Here is a 20688-nt window from a genome sequence, read left to right as displayed (position 1 = left end):
ATTTTAACATTTCCTGGCATTGATCAAAAATACACATTTAAAAATTTAGCAATAAATCTTATAAAATTTGAATAAATCACTTTCTAATGGATGCATAAATCTTACATAACATTTCAAATTTGGGATTACAATTAAGAATACATTTTCATGTGGTCTTATATTATATTTTAATTCTTAATTTTACTTTTATAATGTTTGAAATTGAAGTTTGACCTTATGGCTAATGATTCTTATTTTTACTCTATTTCACAATATGTGAGATACCTGAAAAATCAAGAATTTGTTTTTCTAAGGGCTCTTAAGTTTTGAAATATGATTGGCATACTCTATACCATATTTATTTGCAGTCTTAATGTAAATTTGCATTAGATGTGGGTTATTAAACTGCTTTAGGTATGACAATTATAATATTCCAAATTATATGAATTCCAAAATTCTGTTTGGAAGGAAATTCAAGAGCAATGAGAACTTGACATAATGGCTAATTTTATAATAATCACTGGTTGATATGGCATTAGGAATATTAATTTTCTATAGTTTTACTATGGCTCATTAGAACGTAATATTGATTATGAATCCAGACTCATATTTCAAATAATATATATTAATATGCACAGTTGATCATGGTAGAAAAATATACATATATTGGTTTCTGAAGAGTTTTGAAGAAACCAATAATAAAATATTAGAAAATATGTATCAAATAAAGAGATAGATGGTGTATTAGTTCGTTTTCATGCTGCTGATTAAGACATACCTGAGAATGGGCAATTTGCAAAAGAAAGAGGTTTAATGGACCTACAGTTCCACGTGGCTGGGGAAGCCTCACAATCCTGGTGGAAGGCAAGGAGGAGCAAGTCACATCTTACATGGATGGCAGCAAGCAAAGACGGAGAGCTTGTGCAGGGGAACTCCTTTTTTTAAAACCATCGGCTCTCGTGAGACTTATTCACTATCATGAGAACAGCATGGGAAAGATGTGCCCCCATGATTCAATTACTTCCTACCAGGTCCCTCCCACAACACGTGGGAATTCAAGATGAGATTGGGGTGAGGACACAGTCAAGCCATATCCGATGGATAGATACAGACATATTTTATACATCTTTTAAATGTGATGCTTCCTGTATACATTTGGCACAGGCTGTACATCTCAAAATATTTTTTTAAAAAACCCTATTATAGTTACCAAACCTTTATAGGGTAATCACTCTAGTTTGCTCAAGATAGCACCAGTTTATGCTCATGGGGTAGAAGACAGAATATTGCTGAAGTATCTCAGTTCTCTCCAAATATTAAAATGCCATTTGTCCTGGATGTTTTAACCAAGTACTATTATTTATGGTTGCACTAAAACAAATAGGGATGAGTTTGATAAATCACCACTTGGTATTTTATATTCTGCCATCATCTTTTCCAGAAGTGTGAGATATAGAGTTATACATAAGCAGAAAATTATTTTTAACATGAGGATAATATGGTAATATAACCAGTGATAACACACCTCTCTTTTTCAATGCTTTCCAGATGCAGATTTTATTGTATCAATCATTCAAAGACAGCTTGTTGGACTTTGAAGACCCAAGCAGACAAACGTAGGTAATTCCTTCTTATTTCAGTTGGTATGCAGAGAAGCTACTAATAATGCTACTCTTCCAGCACAATGTTTCCAGGCTGCCAGTGAGCTTGGTCAGTAGGAACACAGGAAATTATGAGTTATGTCTATGTTATATATGAGAGGAAAATTGAGGCTACTAGTTTTGTCATAGGGTTTATAGATAATTGTCTGTATGTTCTTGCTATAGAGGTTTGGTCAATTATTGTGTGGTACAAAACAGTGGTCAGTAAACTATAGCTGTAAGCTGAATAAGGCCTTCCACCTATTTTTGTAAACAAAGTTTTATTGATATAGTGAAATCCACACATTTATGTTTGTCTATGGCTGCTTTCATGCTGCAATAGCAGAGTTGAATCATTGTGATAGAGACCATATGGATCAAGAAGTCTAAAATATTTACTATCTAACTCTTTACAGAAAAATTTGCCAGCCCTTGGTATAAATCTACAACTATTTACATACTTTACTATGCACTGATGAACATTTCTTATTCTACAATAAATACTTACTTTTTAATAAAACTAAGTTTCAAATTTGTTTCCCTAGAAAATCAATGATGAATATGTAGTTGCCCCTAAACTGTGCCACTATTAATGATCCACTGTAGGATATTAGTGACATTACTGACTATATACAAACCAGAATGCATACATTAGTTGAGCAATCATCAGCATCTACTTTTAAAAATGTTAGTAAATATTTTAGAAGACTGTCTTCTGATGATGAGCTAGGTTCATAGGCAGGTCTTCTTACATATCACTCTGTGAAGCACGTCTTTTCATTTAGATCAAATGACTGTCCCAAAATTATTTTTGCCATTTTTTATCACAAGTTCCTCTGTGCATACAAAAAGTAAAGTGATAGTTGTCAAAGTGTCAGCTCAGCTAGTAGACAACTTCACTTACAGTTAAAAAATGCCAGCTTGGGCTGTGCGTGGTGGCTCACTCCTGTAATTCCAGCACTTTGGGAGGCCAAGGCAAGTGGATCGCTGGAGGACAAAAGTTTGGGACCAGCCTGGCCAACATGGCAAAATCCCGTCACTACTAAAAATACAAAACTTAGCCAGCTGTGGTGGCATGCACCTATAATTCCAGCTACTTGGGAGCGTAAGACAGGAAACTCACTGGAGCTTCGGAGGCGGAGGTTGCAGTGAGCCGAGATTCACCACTGCACTCCAACCTGGGTGAAACAGTGAGACTCTGCCTCAAAAAAAAAAAAAAAAAAAAGTGAGCCATATTAATAAAAGCAGAAACTTCAAATTGATAATCAGTTAATTCCAACAATGGTTTTCTTTTTCCCTCCAATTCATTAAATTAAAATAAAGTTTTGCAAGTTTATTCTGTCAAAGGCAAGACATCTGACAATGTTGGTAGTGCCATTGGGAATTTGTGAATTCAGCAAACAATATTCAAAAATAAAGTTATTGGTTCCTGTGGTGAAATTTTAAATACACATTTTGTTAAGTATGTGGCATAATACATTGTTTTGATCAAATATAGAAAAATGTGGAGCAGAAAATATAGGAAATGTATTGTGGTTCACACATAGTTCATATTTTGTTTCAAATCAGTCATGATATTCACACAACTAAAATAAAAACTGTAGTTTCAAAATTCACAAATAATTTTAAATACTTATAGAGTAATGGAACTAATTTGTTGTGACAAAACTATTATTGAAAAAATTGTAACATGGCATAATGTGCTTTTTTTCTTGCTTCTTTTCATCAACATTCAAATTTAGAAATGTTTAAGTCTCTAAAGAATGACTTTGAAAATGAATCTAAGGGTGCAGGGAAGCTTTGACATTTTGGTAACAGAATGCTCTAGCTGCATCTTGCTCAAAATCAGTTTCAAAAATTTGATTAAACAGCTAAAAAAATTTAAGTACCAAAGAAATCAGTTTTTGAACATTACAGTAAGTTGCATTTTTTAGATAAAGCATTGAAGTTTATTCCTCCATGATTCAAGAAAGACACTTAGCAAATTTAATAAGATTTCAAAAGTATATAAGATTTTAAATATTATAACAGTGCTTTGGAATAGCTGGGCTTGTGGGAAGCATTTGAGGGGGCTCCTAAATTTCAAGGATAAACTTACATACTAGAGCATAATGGAAATAAATTGAGAGAGTCAACAACTTTGCAGTATCTAAATTTAGCCAAACGTTCTAAAGAATAATAAATAGAAATCATTTACTTCATGAATATCTTGGAAAATGTTATCTAACAAACTGATTTTGAATAAGTAAAATATAGAACTCCTAAAAAATATTTTATCCTGGAAGAGGTCCTTCACATCCCTTGTAAGTTCTTTCCTAGGTATTTTATTCTCTTTGCAGCAATTGTGAATGGGAGTTCACTCATGATTTGGCTCTCTGTTTGCCTGTTATTGGTATATAGGAATGCTTGTGATTTTTGCACAATGATTTTGTATCCTGAGACTTTGCTGAAGTTCCTTATCAGCTCAAGGAGATTTTGGGCTGAGACAATGGGGTTTTCTAGATATACAATCATGTCATCTGCAAAAAGAGACAATTTGACTTCCTCTCTTCCTATTTGAAAACCTTTATTTCCTTCTCTTGCCTGATTGCCCTGGCCAGAACTTCCAACACTATGTTGAATAGGAGTGGTGAGAGAGGACATCCTTGTCTTCTGCCAGTTTTCAAAGGGAATGCTTCCAGTTTTTGCCCATTCAGTATGATACCGGCTGTGGGTTTGTCATAAATAGCTCTTATTATGTTGAGATACGTTCCATGGATACCTAGTTTATTGAGAGTTTTTAGCATGAAAGGCTGTTGAATTTTGTCGAAGGCCTTTTCTGCATCTATTGAGATAATCATGTGCTTTTTGTCGTTGGTTCTGTTTATGCAATGGATGACATTTGTTGATTTGCGTATGTTGAACTGGCATTGCATCTCAGGTATGAAGCCGACTTGATCGTGGTAGACAAGCTTTCTGATGTGCTGCTGGATTCTCCTTGCCAGTATTTTACTGAGGATTTTTGCATCAATGTTCATCAGGGATATTGACCTAAAATTCTCTTTTTTTGTTTTGTCTCTGCCAGGCTTTGGTATCAGGACGATGCTGGCCTCATAAAATGAGTTAGGGAGGATTCCCTCTTTTTCTGTTGATCGGAATAATTTCAGAAGGAATGGTACCAGCTCATTTTTGTACTTATGGTAGAATTCGGCTGTGAATCCATCTGGACCTGGACTTTTTTTGGCTGGTAGGCTATTAATTATTGCCTCAATTTCAGAACCTGTTACTGGTCTATTCAGAGATTAAAATTCTTCCTGGTTTAGTCTTGGGAGGGTGTATGTGTCCAGGGATTTATCCATTTCTTCTATATTTTCTAGTTTATTTGCATAGAGGTGTTTATACTATTCTCTGATGGTAGTTTGTATTTCTGTGAGATCGGTGGTGATATCCCCTTTATCATTTTTTATTGCATCTATTTAATTCTGCTCTCTTTTCTTCTTTAGTAGTCTGGCTAGTGGTATATCTATTTTGTTGATCTTTTCAAAAAACCAGCTCCTGGATTCATTGATTTTTTCAAAGTTTTTTATGTCTCTATCTCCTTCAGTTCTGCTCTGATCTTAGTTATTTCTTGTCTTCTGCTAGCTTTTGAATGTGTTTGCTCTTGCTTCTCTAGTTCTTTTAATTGTGATGTTAGGATGTCGATTTTAGATCTCTCCTCCTTTCTCTTGTGGGCATTTAGGGCTATAAATTTCCCTCTACACACTGCTTTCAGTGTGTCCCAGAGATTCTGGTACGTTGTGTCTTTGTTCTCATTGGTTTCAAAAAACATCTTTATTTCTGCCTTCATTTTGTGAAGGACGTCTTCAAGGAAAACTACAAACCACTGCTCAAGGAGATAAGAGAGGACACAAACAAATGGAAAAACATTCCATGTTCATGGATAGGAAGAATCAATATCTTGAAAATGGCCTTACTTCCCAAAGTAATTTATAGATTAAATGTTATCCCCATCAAGCTACCACTGACTTTCTTCACAGAATTGGAAAACTCTACTATAAACTTCATATGGAACCAAAAAAGAGCCCACATAGCCAAGACAATCCTGGGCAAGAAGAACAAAGCTGGAGGTATCATGCTACCTAACTTCAAATTTTACTACAAGGCTACAGTAACCAAAACAGCATGGTACTGGTACCAAAACAGATATATAGACCAATGGAACAGAATGGAGACCTCAGAAATAACACCACACATCTACCACCATCTGATCTTCAACAAACCTGACACACAGAAGCAATGGGGAAAAGATTCCCTATTTAAGAAATGGTGTTGGGAAAACTGGCTAGCCATATGCTGAAAACTAAAACTGGACCCCTTCCTTACTCCTTATACAAAAATCAACTCAAGATGGATCAAAGACTTAAACATAAGACCTGGAATCATAAAAATCCTAGAAGAAAACCTGGGGAATACCATTCAGGACATAGGCAAGGGCAAAGACTTCATGTCTGAAACACGAAAAGCAATGGCAAAAAAAGCCAAAATTGACAAATGGGATCTAACTAAACTAAAGAGCTTCCACACAGCAAAAGAAATTGTCGTCAGAGTGAACAGGCAACCTACAGAATGGGAGAAAAATTTTGCAATCTATCCATCTGACAAAGGATTAATATCCAGAATCTACAAAGAACTTACAAATTTACAAGAAGAAAGCAAGCAACCCCATCAAAAAATGGGCAAAGGATATGAATAGACACTTTGCAAAAGAATACCTTTATGCAGCCAATAGATATGTGAAAAAATGCTCATCATCACTGGTCATTAGAGAAATGCAAATCAAAGCCACAATGAGATACCATCTTATGCCATTTAGAATGGTGATCATTAAAAAGTCAGGAAACAACAGATGCTAGAGAGGTTGTGGAAAAATAGGAATGCTTTTACACTGTTGGTGGGAGTGTAAATTAGTTCAACCATTGTGGAAGACAGTGTGGTGATTCCTCAAGGATCTAGAACTAGAAATACCATTTGACCAGCAATCCCATTGCTGGGCATATACCCAAAGGATTATAATCATTCTACGATAAAGACACATGCACACATATGTTTACTGCAGCACAATTCACAATAGCAAAGACTTGGAACTAACCCAAATGTCCATCAATGATAGACTGGATAAAGAAAATGTGGCACATATACACCATGGAATGCTATGCAGCCATAAAAAAAAAAAGGATGATTTCATGTCCTTTGTAGGGACATGGATGAAGCTGGAAACCATCATTCTCAGCAAACTATCGCAAGATCAGCAAACTATCGCAAGATCAGTAAACCAAACGCTGGAAGTTCTCAGTCATAAATGGGGGTTGAACAATGAGAACACATGGACACAGGGAGGGGAACATCACACATTGGGGCCTGTTGGGGGTTGGTGGCTAGGGGAGGGATAGCATTAGGAGAAATACCTAATATAGGTGACGGGTTGATGGGTGAGCAAACCACCATGGCACATGGCATAACTATGTAACAAAATTGCCCATCCTTCACATGTAACCCAGAACTTAAAGTGTAATTTAAAAATATATATTTTATCTGCATTTTATATCAAAAAAAGATGTAATAATATCTTCCTTTAGCAGACTTTTTAAAAAGAAATTTACAGAAACCTCATCATGTGTTCAGTGAAAATGTCCATAATTTAAAATTTAATGGTTAAGAAGTGTCAAATAAACACATGAATAATTTCAAATTCATTGGTCATAAATGCAAGTCTGAAGAAAGATGTAAGTAATTTTATGGTGAAAAGCATGTGAACTGTTGTTCAGACTCTTCTTATGCCATAAAACATTTAGCAGTAGTATGATTTAATTGTATTAACCAAATTGATTTATTAAACTTTACCATAAAAGAGTTCAGTATATATAAATTCTAAAATCGTATTTTTCAATAATAAAGGAAATATTTCACATTTAATTTGAAATACATAGATAAAATTAAAGTTACTTGTGTATATGGATGTATATATATGCATTTTTTACCTGAAAATTGCTCATCACATTCACAAATGAAACTATTTGAAGTAATATTGCTGCAGTTTCCATGGAAACAGACATGTGGTTGACATTGGCCAATTATTTCTGAGCAATTCTTTCCTATAACAATGAAAATAAGTTTTTTTTACATTGGATATCAATATTATAACCATCAGTTTTCCCTCAATTCTTTAATAATGAAAATATCAAATTCCGACTAAAGTAATTTCAGTTATGAAACCATGTTATACGATGATGCATTTAAATTGAAATAAAAATTAATTTTGATACTTTACATAAGTTTTCATCTTCTGACCCCACACTATAATATCCAAATATTTTTTCTGGCTTGTAGTATTTGAGCTTTATTTAATTTACATAATATTTTAAAATTTTAATTGTATTTTCATGATAGATAATATTCATACATTTAAGTACCAGTTTTTCAACATACATTCATAGTATTGCAGTGATAATTTACAAAATGACACATTCAAATGTGTACTGTTTCTCAGACTTACCCCCTAGCCAAGGGAACAATTCAAAAGCAGAAATGGCTGCCTGGATTCTCAGAATATGTGCACAAACTTCCAAATTCAACACTTCTTTGCACTTGCTGGCATATCAAATTTTCCAAATCTCACTTACACATACTATTGTGGTCCCACTATATCAGATATATATATATATATATATATATATATATATATATATATATATACACACACACACAGCCTTCCATAACATACTCATTCTATGCATATTTAATCATCTTATAATACCTTAGTAGAGGAATGTGCCTTGAAAATCCCAGGGCATAGCAAGTGGACAAATGTTGTTACAAACCAACTGCATGTAATTTGGCAATATGTTTTTTCCCCAGTTTAATTAAGCTCTTAATTTAATTTATGAGCAGTTTTTGCCATTATCATTGATATCTTTCAAATTCCTTATATACTGACATCCCTGCCTCACTAATGCAGAACCTTTTTCTTCATTTGCCTCCAAGCAACCCTAAATGTAATGAAAATATAAATAATGAAAATATAAATAAAAATCATTGTGTTTCAAAAGGTTTTCCAAACATAAAAACTAAATTAACAGTATAATGCTCAATAGGCCACACCCTAATTAAAACTTAGTGAGTTTTATGAGCTAAATTGTGCCCACCCACCCCCGCCAAATTCATATGTTGAAGTTCTAACCCTCAGCATCACAGAGTATCTATATTTGGAGATAATATCTTTAGAGAAGTACGCAATTAAGGTTAAATAAGGTCAGTAGGGTGCGTCCTAATCCAATGTGACTGGTGTGCTCTCAAGAGGAGAACATTTACACACAGATACATACAGAGAAATGACAATATAAAGACACAGGGAGAAGACAGCAGTCTATGGACCAAGCAAATAGATGTCAGAAGAAACCATATCTGCCAATCTTTGACTTTTGGCATCTAAAACTGTGAGAAAATGAGTTTCTGTTTAAGCCATCCAGTCTATGGTACTTTTTTATGACAGCTCTAGCAAACTAATGCAGTAAGCATTCTCAATTGTTTTGACAATTCTACATACTTCATTATCTTCTTTGATTTTTAAAATTGAAGTAATTATTTATAATTAAAGTGGCAAATGGAGTATTCTTAATGTTATTAAAATAAGTAAGCATTATTCAGGCATTTTATAGTGCTCAAAGCTTAATGATTTAAAGCACCTATGGCTGTAAGAAAGAAAGAGAAAGAAAGAGAAAGAAAGAAACAAACAAAGAGAAAGACAGAAAGAAAGGAAGGAAGGAAGGAAGCAAAGAAGGAAAGAAGGAAGGAAGGAAGGAAATTGAGTAGGAAGCAAACCATTCTATGCAGTTATAATAAAACCACTAAAATAATATCCCATAAACTATGAATGCATACACGCAAATTAATATTCTGACACATAGTAGAAATTTTCTGGCCAAATGTTCTTTAAAACTCTTTGGACAGGTGAAAATGGATGCTTTAAAGACTGTCTATTAAATTGCTTTATCATTCACTCCAAATCAGCAATTTGAGTGTTTTCACATTTTCTCTAGTCTTCCTTAACTTTAATCACCTGATATACCCCAGCGGAAAGAAGACGTATAACTTGCACCTTCTATCACCAATGCCAACACAGTCAAATGAGAATTTGATCCACGTTATAGAGACAATATATTCAGTGGCTATTATTGGTATTAACTTCTATAATGATCTTGGTACTGAGCTACCAAGTTCAAAATGACTATTTGAAAGATTGGATTAGGTGAATTTTACAGCCTACAATGGCTTATTGAGGTCTTCTATTACATCTTTTTATTTTATCTTATTTTATTTTTTGAGACAGTCTCCCTTCATCGCCCAGGCTGGAGTGCAATGGCGCGATCTCAGCTCACTACAAACTCTACCTCCTGGTTCAAGGTATTCTTCCGCCTCAGCCTCCCGAGTAGCTGGGATTACAGGCACCCGCCATTATGCCCGGCTAATTTTTGTATTTTTGTAGAGACGGGGTTTCACCATGTTGGCCAGGCTGGTCTTGAACTCCTTACCTCAGGTGATCTGCCTGCCTGGGCCTCCCAAAGTGCTGGGATTACAGGCATGAGCCGCCTCCAAGTCGGCTCCCATTACATGTTATCACACAGCCTCTTTAAACTTGGCTCCAATGGAGTCAGCCTCAGGCACAGGGGAGAAGGAATCCCCCTAAAGCCTGCCTAACAAAATTACAGTTAAATCCCTGCAGGTGATCTGCTCTAGATATATCTCTGCTCTAACCTTCCTTCTTCTTTTATGACCAAAATACATACCAATCTGCTGTTTTCCTATACTATTATTATCAGCCGTGTCAAATATTTCTCTTTGTTAGATCATCGTGGTCTTATTTCACTTGTAACTCCATGCCAGGTCTGTCAAACCCTCAAATAAATTCTTTCACAAGTTTCCAAGCTTTAAATGTTCCCTACATTTTTTCAATCTTTCTCCTCACTTTCCTCCGATGACCCAGATTCCTCTAGTATATTCTCAAGTAGAGAGAGTTTTATTCCCTTCAAACTTCACGTTAGCCTCAGGCAGCATCATTTACATTTTTTTTAGATTGCCTTTCCTCTGGCTTAATTACTCACCAAACATCTTTTTACAACCTTCTCTGATTATTGCCTTTTATTGAGCTTATTACAACCGTTATTAATTATAACATCTTCTTTCCATCCTTGTCACTATTGGTTATAAGTCACCATTTGGATGCCACACCAACATCCATTTAAAACATTGCTCTTGGCTCACAATTATCTGTTCCTCTCCAATTCTGCCAAGCAGTTTCAATCACTTCCCTTCAACCATAGTTCCCTAACTTCCTCTACTGAGATGTATAATTTATTTTCAAGTTATCACCTATCTAAATACCATAATCTTGGGAATTCATTCAGTGACTAAAAGCTTTTATATTATTCTGATAATCTTATGTTTTAATGTATGAGACGTTAAGAATGAATGTTGGGAAAGATGTAGATATAGATATTTCACTATTAAACATGTTTCTAAGAGCCCTCTTTCAGTTAAGCAAAAAGCTTATTTTGGAGGATCCCTGATAGGATTTGTATATGTCCAGAATCTATATTCAGCCAAATCTAAGGAATCTATTAAAATTTTTATTTATTTTTATTTATTTTATTTTTATTTTTATCTTTTTTGAGACGGAGTCTCGCTCTTTTGCCCAGGCCGGACTGCAGTGGCGCTATCTCGGCTCACTGCAAGCTCCACCTCCCGGGTTCACCCCATTCTCCTGCCTCAGCCTCCCGAGTAGCTGGGACTATAGGCGCCCGCCACCACGCTCGGCTAATTTTTTTTTTGTATTTTTAGTAGAGACGGGGTTTCACCGTGTTAGCCAGGATGGTCTCGCTCTCCTGACCTCGTGGTCCACCCGCCTCGGCCTCCCAAAGTGCTGGGATTACAGGTGTGAGCCACCGCGTTTAAAATGTACTTTGATTTCTGTTAACAGTTTATAAATGCACTGTGTTTCTCTATTTTAATAAAATTATATATTTTAAACAATCTTACCTGTAAATGGTGGGTGACAGACACATTCATATGCTTGCTCATCCCAATTTTCTCTTTTATTAATGCAACTGCCATTATTTTTACATGGTTTAAAAGAACATGCATCAAGTTCCTGGCAGTATTTTCCAGAAAATAGAGGCTGGCAATGGCAGCTATATGTCTTGCTCCAAACTTCACTAAGACATTTACCATGACCAGAGCAAAATTCTGAACTCAGAGATTCCTGGCAGAACTGCTGTTTTACTGTCACATTTAGTCGAAGTCCCAGTGGACAAGGTGATGGACCACTTGCCATAACTGTGATAAAATAATGTGTCCCAACACTCAGCCACTTAGAATTAACAGTGTGCATTCCTTTTAGTCTGCAGCCAAAAAGTAACTGATCTTCCGTTGTGGTATTTTGCACACAGCCAACGAAAGATGTTTCAGAAACATTCATCAAATTTATTTCTGGAAATTGAAGAGATGGTTCAGAAGAAATTACAAGGATATCTCCTAATTGAATTTGCAAAGGGCAAATCTGGGGAACAGCTTGATTGCCTGAAGTATCTATTTTAGTGTTTACACCCAAAAACCAGCAATCTCTGTAGAAGTCCAAGCAGATGTTTTCTGTTAGTGTCCAATTTACCACATATGATGAGGGTTGTGGATGCCATTCTTCCACCAATTGCCGTCTACATGTTTTTCCATTTATGAAAGAGCTGTGAAAAACCATCAGGCTCAGAATGATGATTGATTTGTCAGTCATTTTCGGGTAACTGTATTTTACAGTTTATCATAAAGAATTGCTGCAAAATGGTGTTTTAAGTATTACCGGAAATTTCCAAGTAAAGTTGTGGTTAGGGATTCCTGGGAATTGGAATTGACCTTTTTTCTATCCCCAAAGTAGCTTTGATGACAATGTGCTTTGATGGAGAAACAGGAATTCAAATGTTGTAAATATTCCTTTAAACAGAAAAAAACATATATTGTTAGTGAAGTTTTCCCTAAATTAATAATATAGAAAATGCTAGCTCTTTTTGTAGATTTCATAAGAGCCTACACTGCAAAGATAGTGTCACCAGCAGCTGGGGACCTTCTTTGGGAAAGAAGGCCAAGAAAAACATGATCAAGATATGTTGATCTGGTCAAGCTTTATATAGTCACCTGATTCTGAAAAGTTCTGGTTTCATGACATAATTAAGCCAGCAACTTACTGCGGTCTTTTGTGTTTTCTCTTTACACCAAACTTCAATCTAATCAAAACACAGCACAGCCAAGATTCTTTTACAGATGGTTTCAATTTTCTTGGGAGATAAGCATTCCTCTTCTGATTAGTTTTCAAAAAACACCTTTAAAACATAGAAGAGTAAACACCATTTAAACATATTTTTCATGTAATATTTTATATAAAAATAAGCCTTAAAATAACTGATAGTGATAATCATGTTCCTTTTATGATAATCCAGAGGATGGGAACTCCCATATATATGTAAAATTCTGTTGTGCAAATGACTAACCTAGAATGAGTCTTCTGTAGGAATGGTGGAAGGTGCCAGATAAAGAGGGAAAAGAAAGTCACAAAGCAGTAATGAAAAGATTATAAATATAAGTAAATAAAGTAAAAATAAATATAAGTTAAATGGTAGTAACTGAAAGGAGGGGTCAGCCCATCAATTCTGTTGTTCCAGAGGGCAAGAAAACATAAAGGATTTCTGCGTTTAATATATTGACCTATTTTTTTTTAAAGGTAACTACCAATTACTGAAGGTTTTCTCTGTACAAATCACTCTACTACTTGATTAACAAAGAAACTGCAATCCTCACAATTAAACTCAAATTTTGAGAGGAAAGGTAAATGACGTTAGTGAAAAAAACGTGTTCTTTGGATCTCAGTTATGTTATTCGTTTGTTTAATGTCCTTAGGCAACCTGAGATTTAATTCTCTCCACTTTCAAATAGGTACACCAGGGAGAAGTACACCTAATTAACAAGGTAGTATTGAAGATGGAATGACTACGTAAACATATATGAGTCACTCAATAAATAGTAGCTTTTATTTTTGTTATTGTACAATTTCATCCAGCAGGTAAGTGGTATATGTTGGATTAAAATTCAGGTTTGTCAGATTCAAAATATCGGCATTTTCTACTGTACCATAAAGATCAATTAAATGTTGTTAAAATACATTATGGTATGCCATTATATAATTTATTTGTTAATTCATATCAAATCTTTATGGTAAGTCTAACATTTTAATGGGTATTTTAGATCAGGCAGAAATCAAATTTGAATTATAAATTACCTCTTTGCAATTTCAGTTCTGCATATTATAAATCTATGAAATATAAATTCATGTGACAAATAACACAAATATGCATATAGAAAGATAAAATACAACTTCTACATAATTAAATGTTCTACATAATCATGTCAATTTCAAATATATTAATCACCTTGTTAATTTTATAGATTTAAATTATCAATCTTGCTAAAGGTTTAAAAAATAATTCAAACAAGTATATTTGAGCTCAATCTATGTGCAAGGCAATATACTCAGTACCAAGATTCATCAATAATCAGTTGGAATAGGGTATCAATGGAAGGAATTAAGAACTCAATGAAGGAGACAGATCATTAGACAAGCAACATCATCAAATTGCTATCAACAAAATAGTCTAATGGTCTGAGACATGTAGCAAGGACATTTAGTCCAATCCAGGAAACAAAATCTAAGCTAAAATGATAAAACGGAATCACCTGGGAAAATTGCCAAAGGAAAAATGTTCCAGGAGAGAGCATCTACATCTAAAGATTTTGAGGTGAATGTGACGCTGGATGCCTTTAAGGAAGTAAGAGAAGTGGAGCTTTCTCATCAAAGAGGGAAAAGGAATTACAATTAAAGATAAGCACTCCATTTAGGAAGAGATTATATCAAGAAGGAGCAGCCATTCTCAGTAAAGGAGCTCATATTTTATTCGAGAGCAATGAAGAGCCTCTTGAAGATTTCACATGGATGATTAACAAAATAAATAAATAAATAAATCCTCACTTAACTTTGTCCATAGGTTCTTGGAAACTGCGACTTCAAAACAACATATGACAAAATCAATTTTGTTCTCTCTTCAATGTTATAATGAAAAGACAGAGAAGGAAAAGATGTTGAGGACCAACATGTTGTGTGTCGTTTTGCTTAAAGTCACAATTTTGAAGAACCTGTCAACTACATTGAGAACTCACTATAATTTAATAGCATTAGTCTAGTTTCAAGGTGAGGAACATATTGGTGAGTGCAATTAAAAGAATTGAGACACTTGTGGAGGAGAAAACAACACTAATGTAGTGAAACAATAATGAAGATTAATTAGTACAGAGGCAATACAAATATAACACTCGTGAAGTCCATAAATATTGAAATGGTAGAATTACTACATCTCCAAGGCTGTTGGCCTAAAGAAAGAGAAGAAAATCCAGGAAGACCAGTTGGAGCAGTAAGACGGCAAGGAAGAGGGGAGAAGTCTGATTCACTTGTGCATACGCTCAGTTTAAGGTCTATCTGAGTGATTTTCTAGCACAAGTGTTCAGAAATCACAAGAGAGAAAGTGAGGTTTTAGAGAAAGATATGAATCACTAGGCAATACTGAAATACTTTTGTACCTGTAAATCACAAATTTACAGTAGTAGCAACTTGCACAGGTGTATTATTTTCCCAGCAGCTTAGTTGAAAAGGATACACTAAAGATTAAATAGCAAATGAGTTAAACACAGTCACAAATTTATTTCCACATGTAAATGCGAGGAAACAAATTACATTTGCATTGAAGCAAAATTAGGCCTATGTGACATTTTTAGACCGACTGCAGATGTGAGCCCACATTATTGTGGGGCTAATCCCATGGTTCTTAGAGCACGCTGGGTCTCTAATTATTGTGCATTTATGTTTTCAAAGAGAAAGTGGCTTGATGCATTGCATTTCTGCCTTGTGAAAATTTAAATAAATGAAAATAGCAGCAAAGGAAAAAAAAACACTAACAGAAAAACATCTATAAAGTCACTGTATATCTATACATGCTGAATACAAAATGCTTTGGATTTTATTGGGAACTAGAGTAATATAAACATTATAAATTTGAAAAAGGTGATGTAATTTTGACCCCAAAGGTATGATGTTATGTGTCTCAGTTTTTCATTTATAAAGACATTCTTCAAACCCTGTCAAAATAGCAAGCCAAATGGCATTCTCCTCAATTCTAAACACACATATTGATTAAAATCAGGAAGTAATTTTATCCCAGGTGATATTACCATTAATATCTGATAAATTCTTGAGCCAAGAAGTCCAGAAACCCAGAACTACGATGGAGCCATTGACAGCATTTCACATAATTACAACCGTAACATCACTTGACAGGTTACGTTACCAGAAAAATATTTCACAGGAAAATATGTGTAATTTCAGAACTGTATGAACTGTATCACTTTTATAGTAGCTTTGTAGTTAGGTTATTCTAACAAATAAAGTCCAACTTAAATTCAGTAGTTAAGAAAACATGAACAATATTTCTTCTTTCACAAACAGCTGTCATCTTAAATTACATCTTTTAAAAAAACACGGTAATAAGTTTAAACAAATAAGTTTTATATAAGCCAAAAAATAATTTGAATAGAACATGCTCATTATAATAGTTGCCATATAATAGGCATTCAATTAAAGATAGTTGAGTAGAGATTGGAGATGATGGATGTAATTTATTTCTATTTGCACTCAATAGACAGTATTATGAACTGTGGAAGCCTTTAATAAGCTTGTAGTTGATTCTATATACCTGATATTTTTCATGTTTCACTTATTTAAGAACTATGGCCTCCACAATAAGCAGCTTTTTATTTGTATAAATTATACATTGTACTTTCAAAACATATACAAAGAGGAAAATTAGAAATAGAAGAGATAAAATTAACAGATATAAAAGTTCTCATAATTTATGCCTGTGCTCTAGAAAGTAAGCAACAAATTTTACCTACCACAGATGGGACTAAAATTATAGGAGTGAAAATGTGTGTTTCAGAAATGCTACCAGCAGTGTGAATGATGAACATTTTAGCAAGGATACTAGAAAAGGGAAAAAAATGGTAAATTTTAAAATAAAACTGAGAGTACTAGTGAAGAGACAGCTGATTTATTCACATTTTTTAAGGGAGTAGTGACTGACTTTATCGATTATGCTCCTACTATTGGGAGACACCGGTCCTTCTTTAGTACACTGTCTTGATTATGACAATGATCCTGTGAGGTACATAGTCACGGCCCCATTTTAAAAATGAGAAAACTTAAGTCACCATAGTGTCCAAAGAAATAAAAATAAAAAGAGTAAAAAATAAAAAATAAAATGAGAAAACTGAAGCACAGAAAGATTAAGGACTTGCCCAAGCTCACACAATCAATAAGCAGTGGTGCATGTATTGACCTGACTCCAAAACACATGCTCTCAGTCACATTTACCATCTCATACACAAATGCACACACCCAGTTAGGCTTCTGAGGCAAAGGAGGCAGGTAATTTAGGAGAAAGAATATTCACAACATGATTGCCAATAAGGCATAGGATTAAACAAAGTGGCTCAGGCAAAAGATGATAAACAATCCTGGAGAACAATAATACTCAAGAGACAAGTGAAAGAAGGTATCTCAAATTATCCTTGCATTTTGTTAAGAAAAACAAAGAAAAAGGTTTTCAGAATTTTTAGAGTTGGCACTTTTATAAATTATGAAGTGAGTTTTCTATATTTGATTATCATAATGGTGGTAAACTCAGTAACTGGTCAGTTGATGCTATAAGAGCAGGTAGATTTGAGTGGTATGGTGGGATTATGGGAGAGAAAAATCAAATTTAAAAAATCTTTGAAAAAATTGTCTATGGAAGAAGAGTAATTAAGTAATCAAGTTGCCAAAATAGAGTTAAAATCTCATTTCCTACATCAACTTCTTCATAAAGCTGTGTTTAAACTCAGATCTCTAGCTTGAGCACCATTCTACAAGTGCCTTCACATTATAGTATCCTTTTTGAAGAAGAAATAATAGGCAGAAATGTACCTTCATTCAATTCCCTCTTATTTCTGTCTCCCAGGTTTATATAATCCTAAAGTAAATAAACAGTCAGGAATGAAGTGATTGTAGGGAATGTGCAAGGGTCAGTGATGTCAGGAGGTAGAAAGAGCCACAAGACTGTCACAGATGAGCTGAAGAATGAAGTGCATTGTGGATTACCCTTGGGGGTGGGGGAAGGTCAGAACTTTTTGTTTTGCTCATCACTCAGCTACTTACAAATGTATAATTTTATAATGCTTTTTAACATGCTTAAATTTTTAGGGATTAAATTTAATATGTCAGTATTTTAAAAATATTTTCCTTTTTAATCCACACACTCAATGAGTAGGCCTCAGAAATTTTAAATAGCTGTATTAAAGAGTACTTATTAGAAACAGTTTGTCTTCTGTGAAGGGAAATCGGTTTTCTGTAAGTAAGCTAGAATGGAAAATAATTGACAATAGTATCACTATATCTATGAATGTCCATATATACATGTGCGTTTGTCTGTGTGTGGGAGAAGGGAGGTGTATGCAGCCTTCATCTCAATTTGAGTCATCACAGCATATTGGTATTGTTAGTTATTTCTCTTTTGTAGATGATTAAAATGAGAATTTAAATGATTACATTGAGGTTTCATTATTCAACTCTTTTAAGATCATATTTCCTATCTCTTAACAGAGATAATATATTTTTCTAGAATATTTTATATTTTAATAAGGAAAAACTACATTTAAGAAAAACACCTAAATTATCGTTGCCATTATACAGTTGGTCTATAGTATATGGATTAAAAGTGGTAAAGGAAATGGAAAGAAACATCAATATATTGTAACTGGAGTAAAGAATGACACTTGGTAACTCACTGATTATAGAGTATAAAAGATTTACCATTCAAGATATCATTTCAATTGCAATTATAAATTTTGTATTAACATTTCTTTAGCTTGTGGTTAAATTTTTATCAAAATATATAATTCCATATATGACATTATAAAAAAGTATAGAGATTATTGTTGACATATTAAAATATGCTGTAAGAAATTAGTTTTTTTGAAACACTTTAAGCTTGCCTTAAAAATATTATCTAGACAACTTTGCCGTTATCTAGAGGGTGAAAATATTATTATTAAACAGAAATGGATGAGACCATAGCATCATACACTTACCAACATGATTATTTGCTTTTAAAAAACAGAGCTGGTTTTATAAAATAAGATTTTAAATAAATTATGCCTTATTTTGTACTTCCTTTTCCTTTCTCCACATATGGTCTTATAGATTATTGATTTTTTTAAAAAAATAAGTATAACTTCTTTTCCATTGTCTATGTTTTAGCTTTCATGAAAAAAGTTTCTCTGTTTAAACATTGACCTTTCATTGAAATTAAGATAGCTTAAGTATATAAAAGTCAAAGGCTATATGCGACTTATAGACAAAAATGTTTTGCTTCCATGTTTTGACAATTATGAATAAAGCTGCTATAAAGAGCATAAGGATGTCTTACAAAACTAAACATACTCTTACCATGTGATCCAATAATCATACTCAACTCGCACAAATCATACTTTGGGTATTAACTCAAAGAAGTTGAAAAATTACATCCCAGAAAATCCTGCACATGGATCTTTATTATATTAACTTTTTCAGTACATATTTTGTTTAAAAAATTTAGTAGAGTTTTAAATTTACAAAGTTATTAGGAAGAGAGTGCCGAATGTTCTCATGTATACCATATTGTCCAGTTTCTATGATTTTTAATGTTTCATATTAGTATAACACATTTGTTACAATTAATGAGTTAATATTAGGATATTAACTAATGAATTTTACTTAATGTCAATGCTTTATTCAGACTTTTTCATTTTTTACATTATGTTCCCTTTTCTTTTCTAGGATCCTATTCAGGCTACTACATTACATATAGTAGTCATATCTTCTTAGGCTCTTCCTGGTTGTTACTTGTCTTGTTTTGATGACCTTGAGATTTTTTAGGACTATTGGTTAAGTATTTGTAGAACACCCTGCAGTTATGATTCATCTGATTTCTTTTCCATTGTTGTACAAAAGTAATATGAACTGGGGAGAAAGACCACAGAAGTAAAATCTTCTTTAAGAAGTGAAGCAGTGAAGTGTCATTTTCATCACATCATATGGTATATAAGTAGTCACCATTAATGTTAACCTTGATCACCGGTCTTGAGGTAGTATTTGTCAAGTTTCACCACCACTCTTTTAACCCTGCCTCCATTGCCATACTAATTCTTTGGAATGTAATAAACTTTACTTAGTTTTGGAAGAAACTATTAAACTGTTTTCCACAGTGGTGGTACCATGATTTTTAAAAAATGTTTACCAGCAATTAATCAGGAGTTATTATTACTTTGCATCTTTGCCAGCGGTAGCAGTGTGAGTTCTTTGGATTTTAGCCATTTAAATAGGTATTTACTGGTATCTCATTGTTGCTTGCTTAAATTTCTAATGACAAATGATGTTGAACACCTTTTTATATGTTTATTTACCATCTGTATATTTTGGGGGTTGAATTGTCTATTCAGATCTTATGCACGTTTAATTAGTTCTTTGTTTTATTATTATTGAGTTTTAAGAATCCTTTTACATTTGGATAAAAATCCTTTATCAGATATGTGTTTTGCCAATATTTCTCCAAGTAGTTATTTTTGTTCTCTTAACAGTGTCACTTCAGAGCAGATTTTACTTTTAATAAAGTCCAAATTTCCATTTTCTGTCATGAATTATGCTTTCGGTGTTGTATCAAAAAATGTATTGCCAAGGCCAGGGTCATCTACATTTTATCCTATGTTTTCTCCTAGAAATTTTGTAGTGAAGTGTTTTACATTTAGGTATGTAATTCATTTTGATCTAATTTTTGTGAAGAGTGTAAGTTGTAAATTCAATGCCTATGTTCAT

General features: G+C 33.7%; 1 protein-coding gene across 3 annotated transcripts in view; it reads right to left on the bottom strand.

Annotated features, from left to right (window-relative positions):
* LOC129398006 (protein eyes shut homolog) overlaps positions 1 to 20688 on the bottom strand; it is a 573864-nt gene that overhangs the window by 268802 nt on the left and 284374 nt on the right. For all 3 annotated transcript variants that reach the window (XM_063605339.1, XM_055113814.2, XM_055113827.2), the window contains 3 exons: positions 12887 to 13021; positions 11691 to 12635; positions 7637 to 7750 (listed from right to left, as the gene is read on the bottom strand). In XM_063605339.1, coding sequence (XP_063461409.1) covers positions 7637 to 7750; positions 11691 to 12438 — 862 coding nt within the window. In that variant the 5' untranslated portion in view covers positions 12439 to 12635; positions 12887 to 13021. The remainder of the gene's footprint in view (positions 1 to 7636; positions 7751 to 11690; positions 12636 to 12886; positions 13022 to 20688) is intronic.

The sequence above is a fragment of the Pan paniscus genome, chromosome 5, assembly GCF_029289425.2.
Source record: "Pan paniscus chromosome 5, NHGRI_mPanPan1-v2.0_pri, whole genome shotgun sequence".
Classification (NCBI taxonomy): domain Eukaryota; kingdom Metazoa; phylum Chordata; class Mammalia; order Primates; family Hominidae; genus Pan; species Pan paniscus.
The sequence above is the reverse complement of the archived record's forward strand: the minus strand, read 5'-3'. Positions and strand labels throughout refer to the sequence as shown.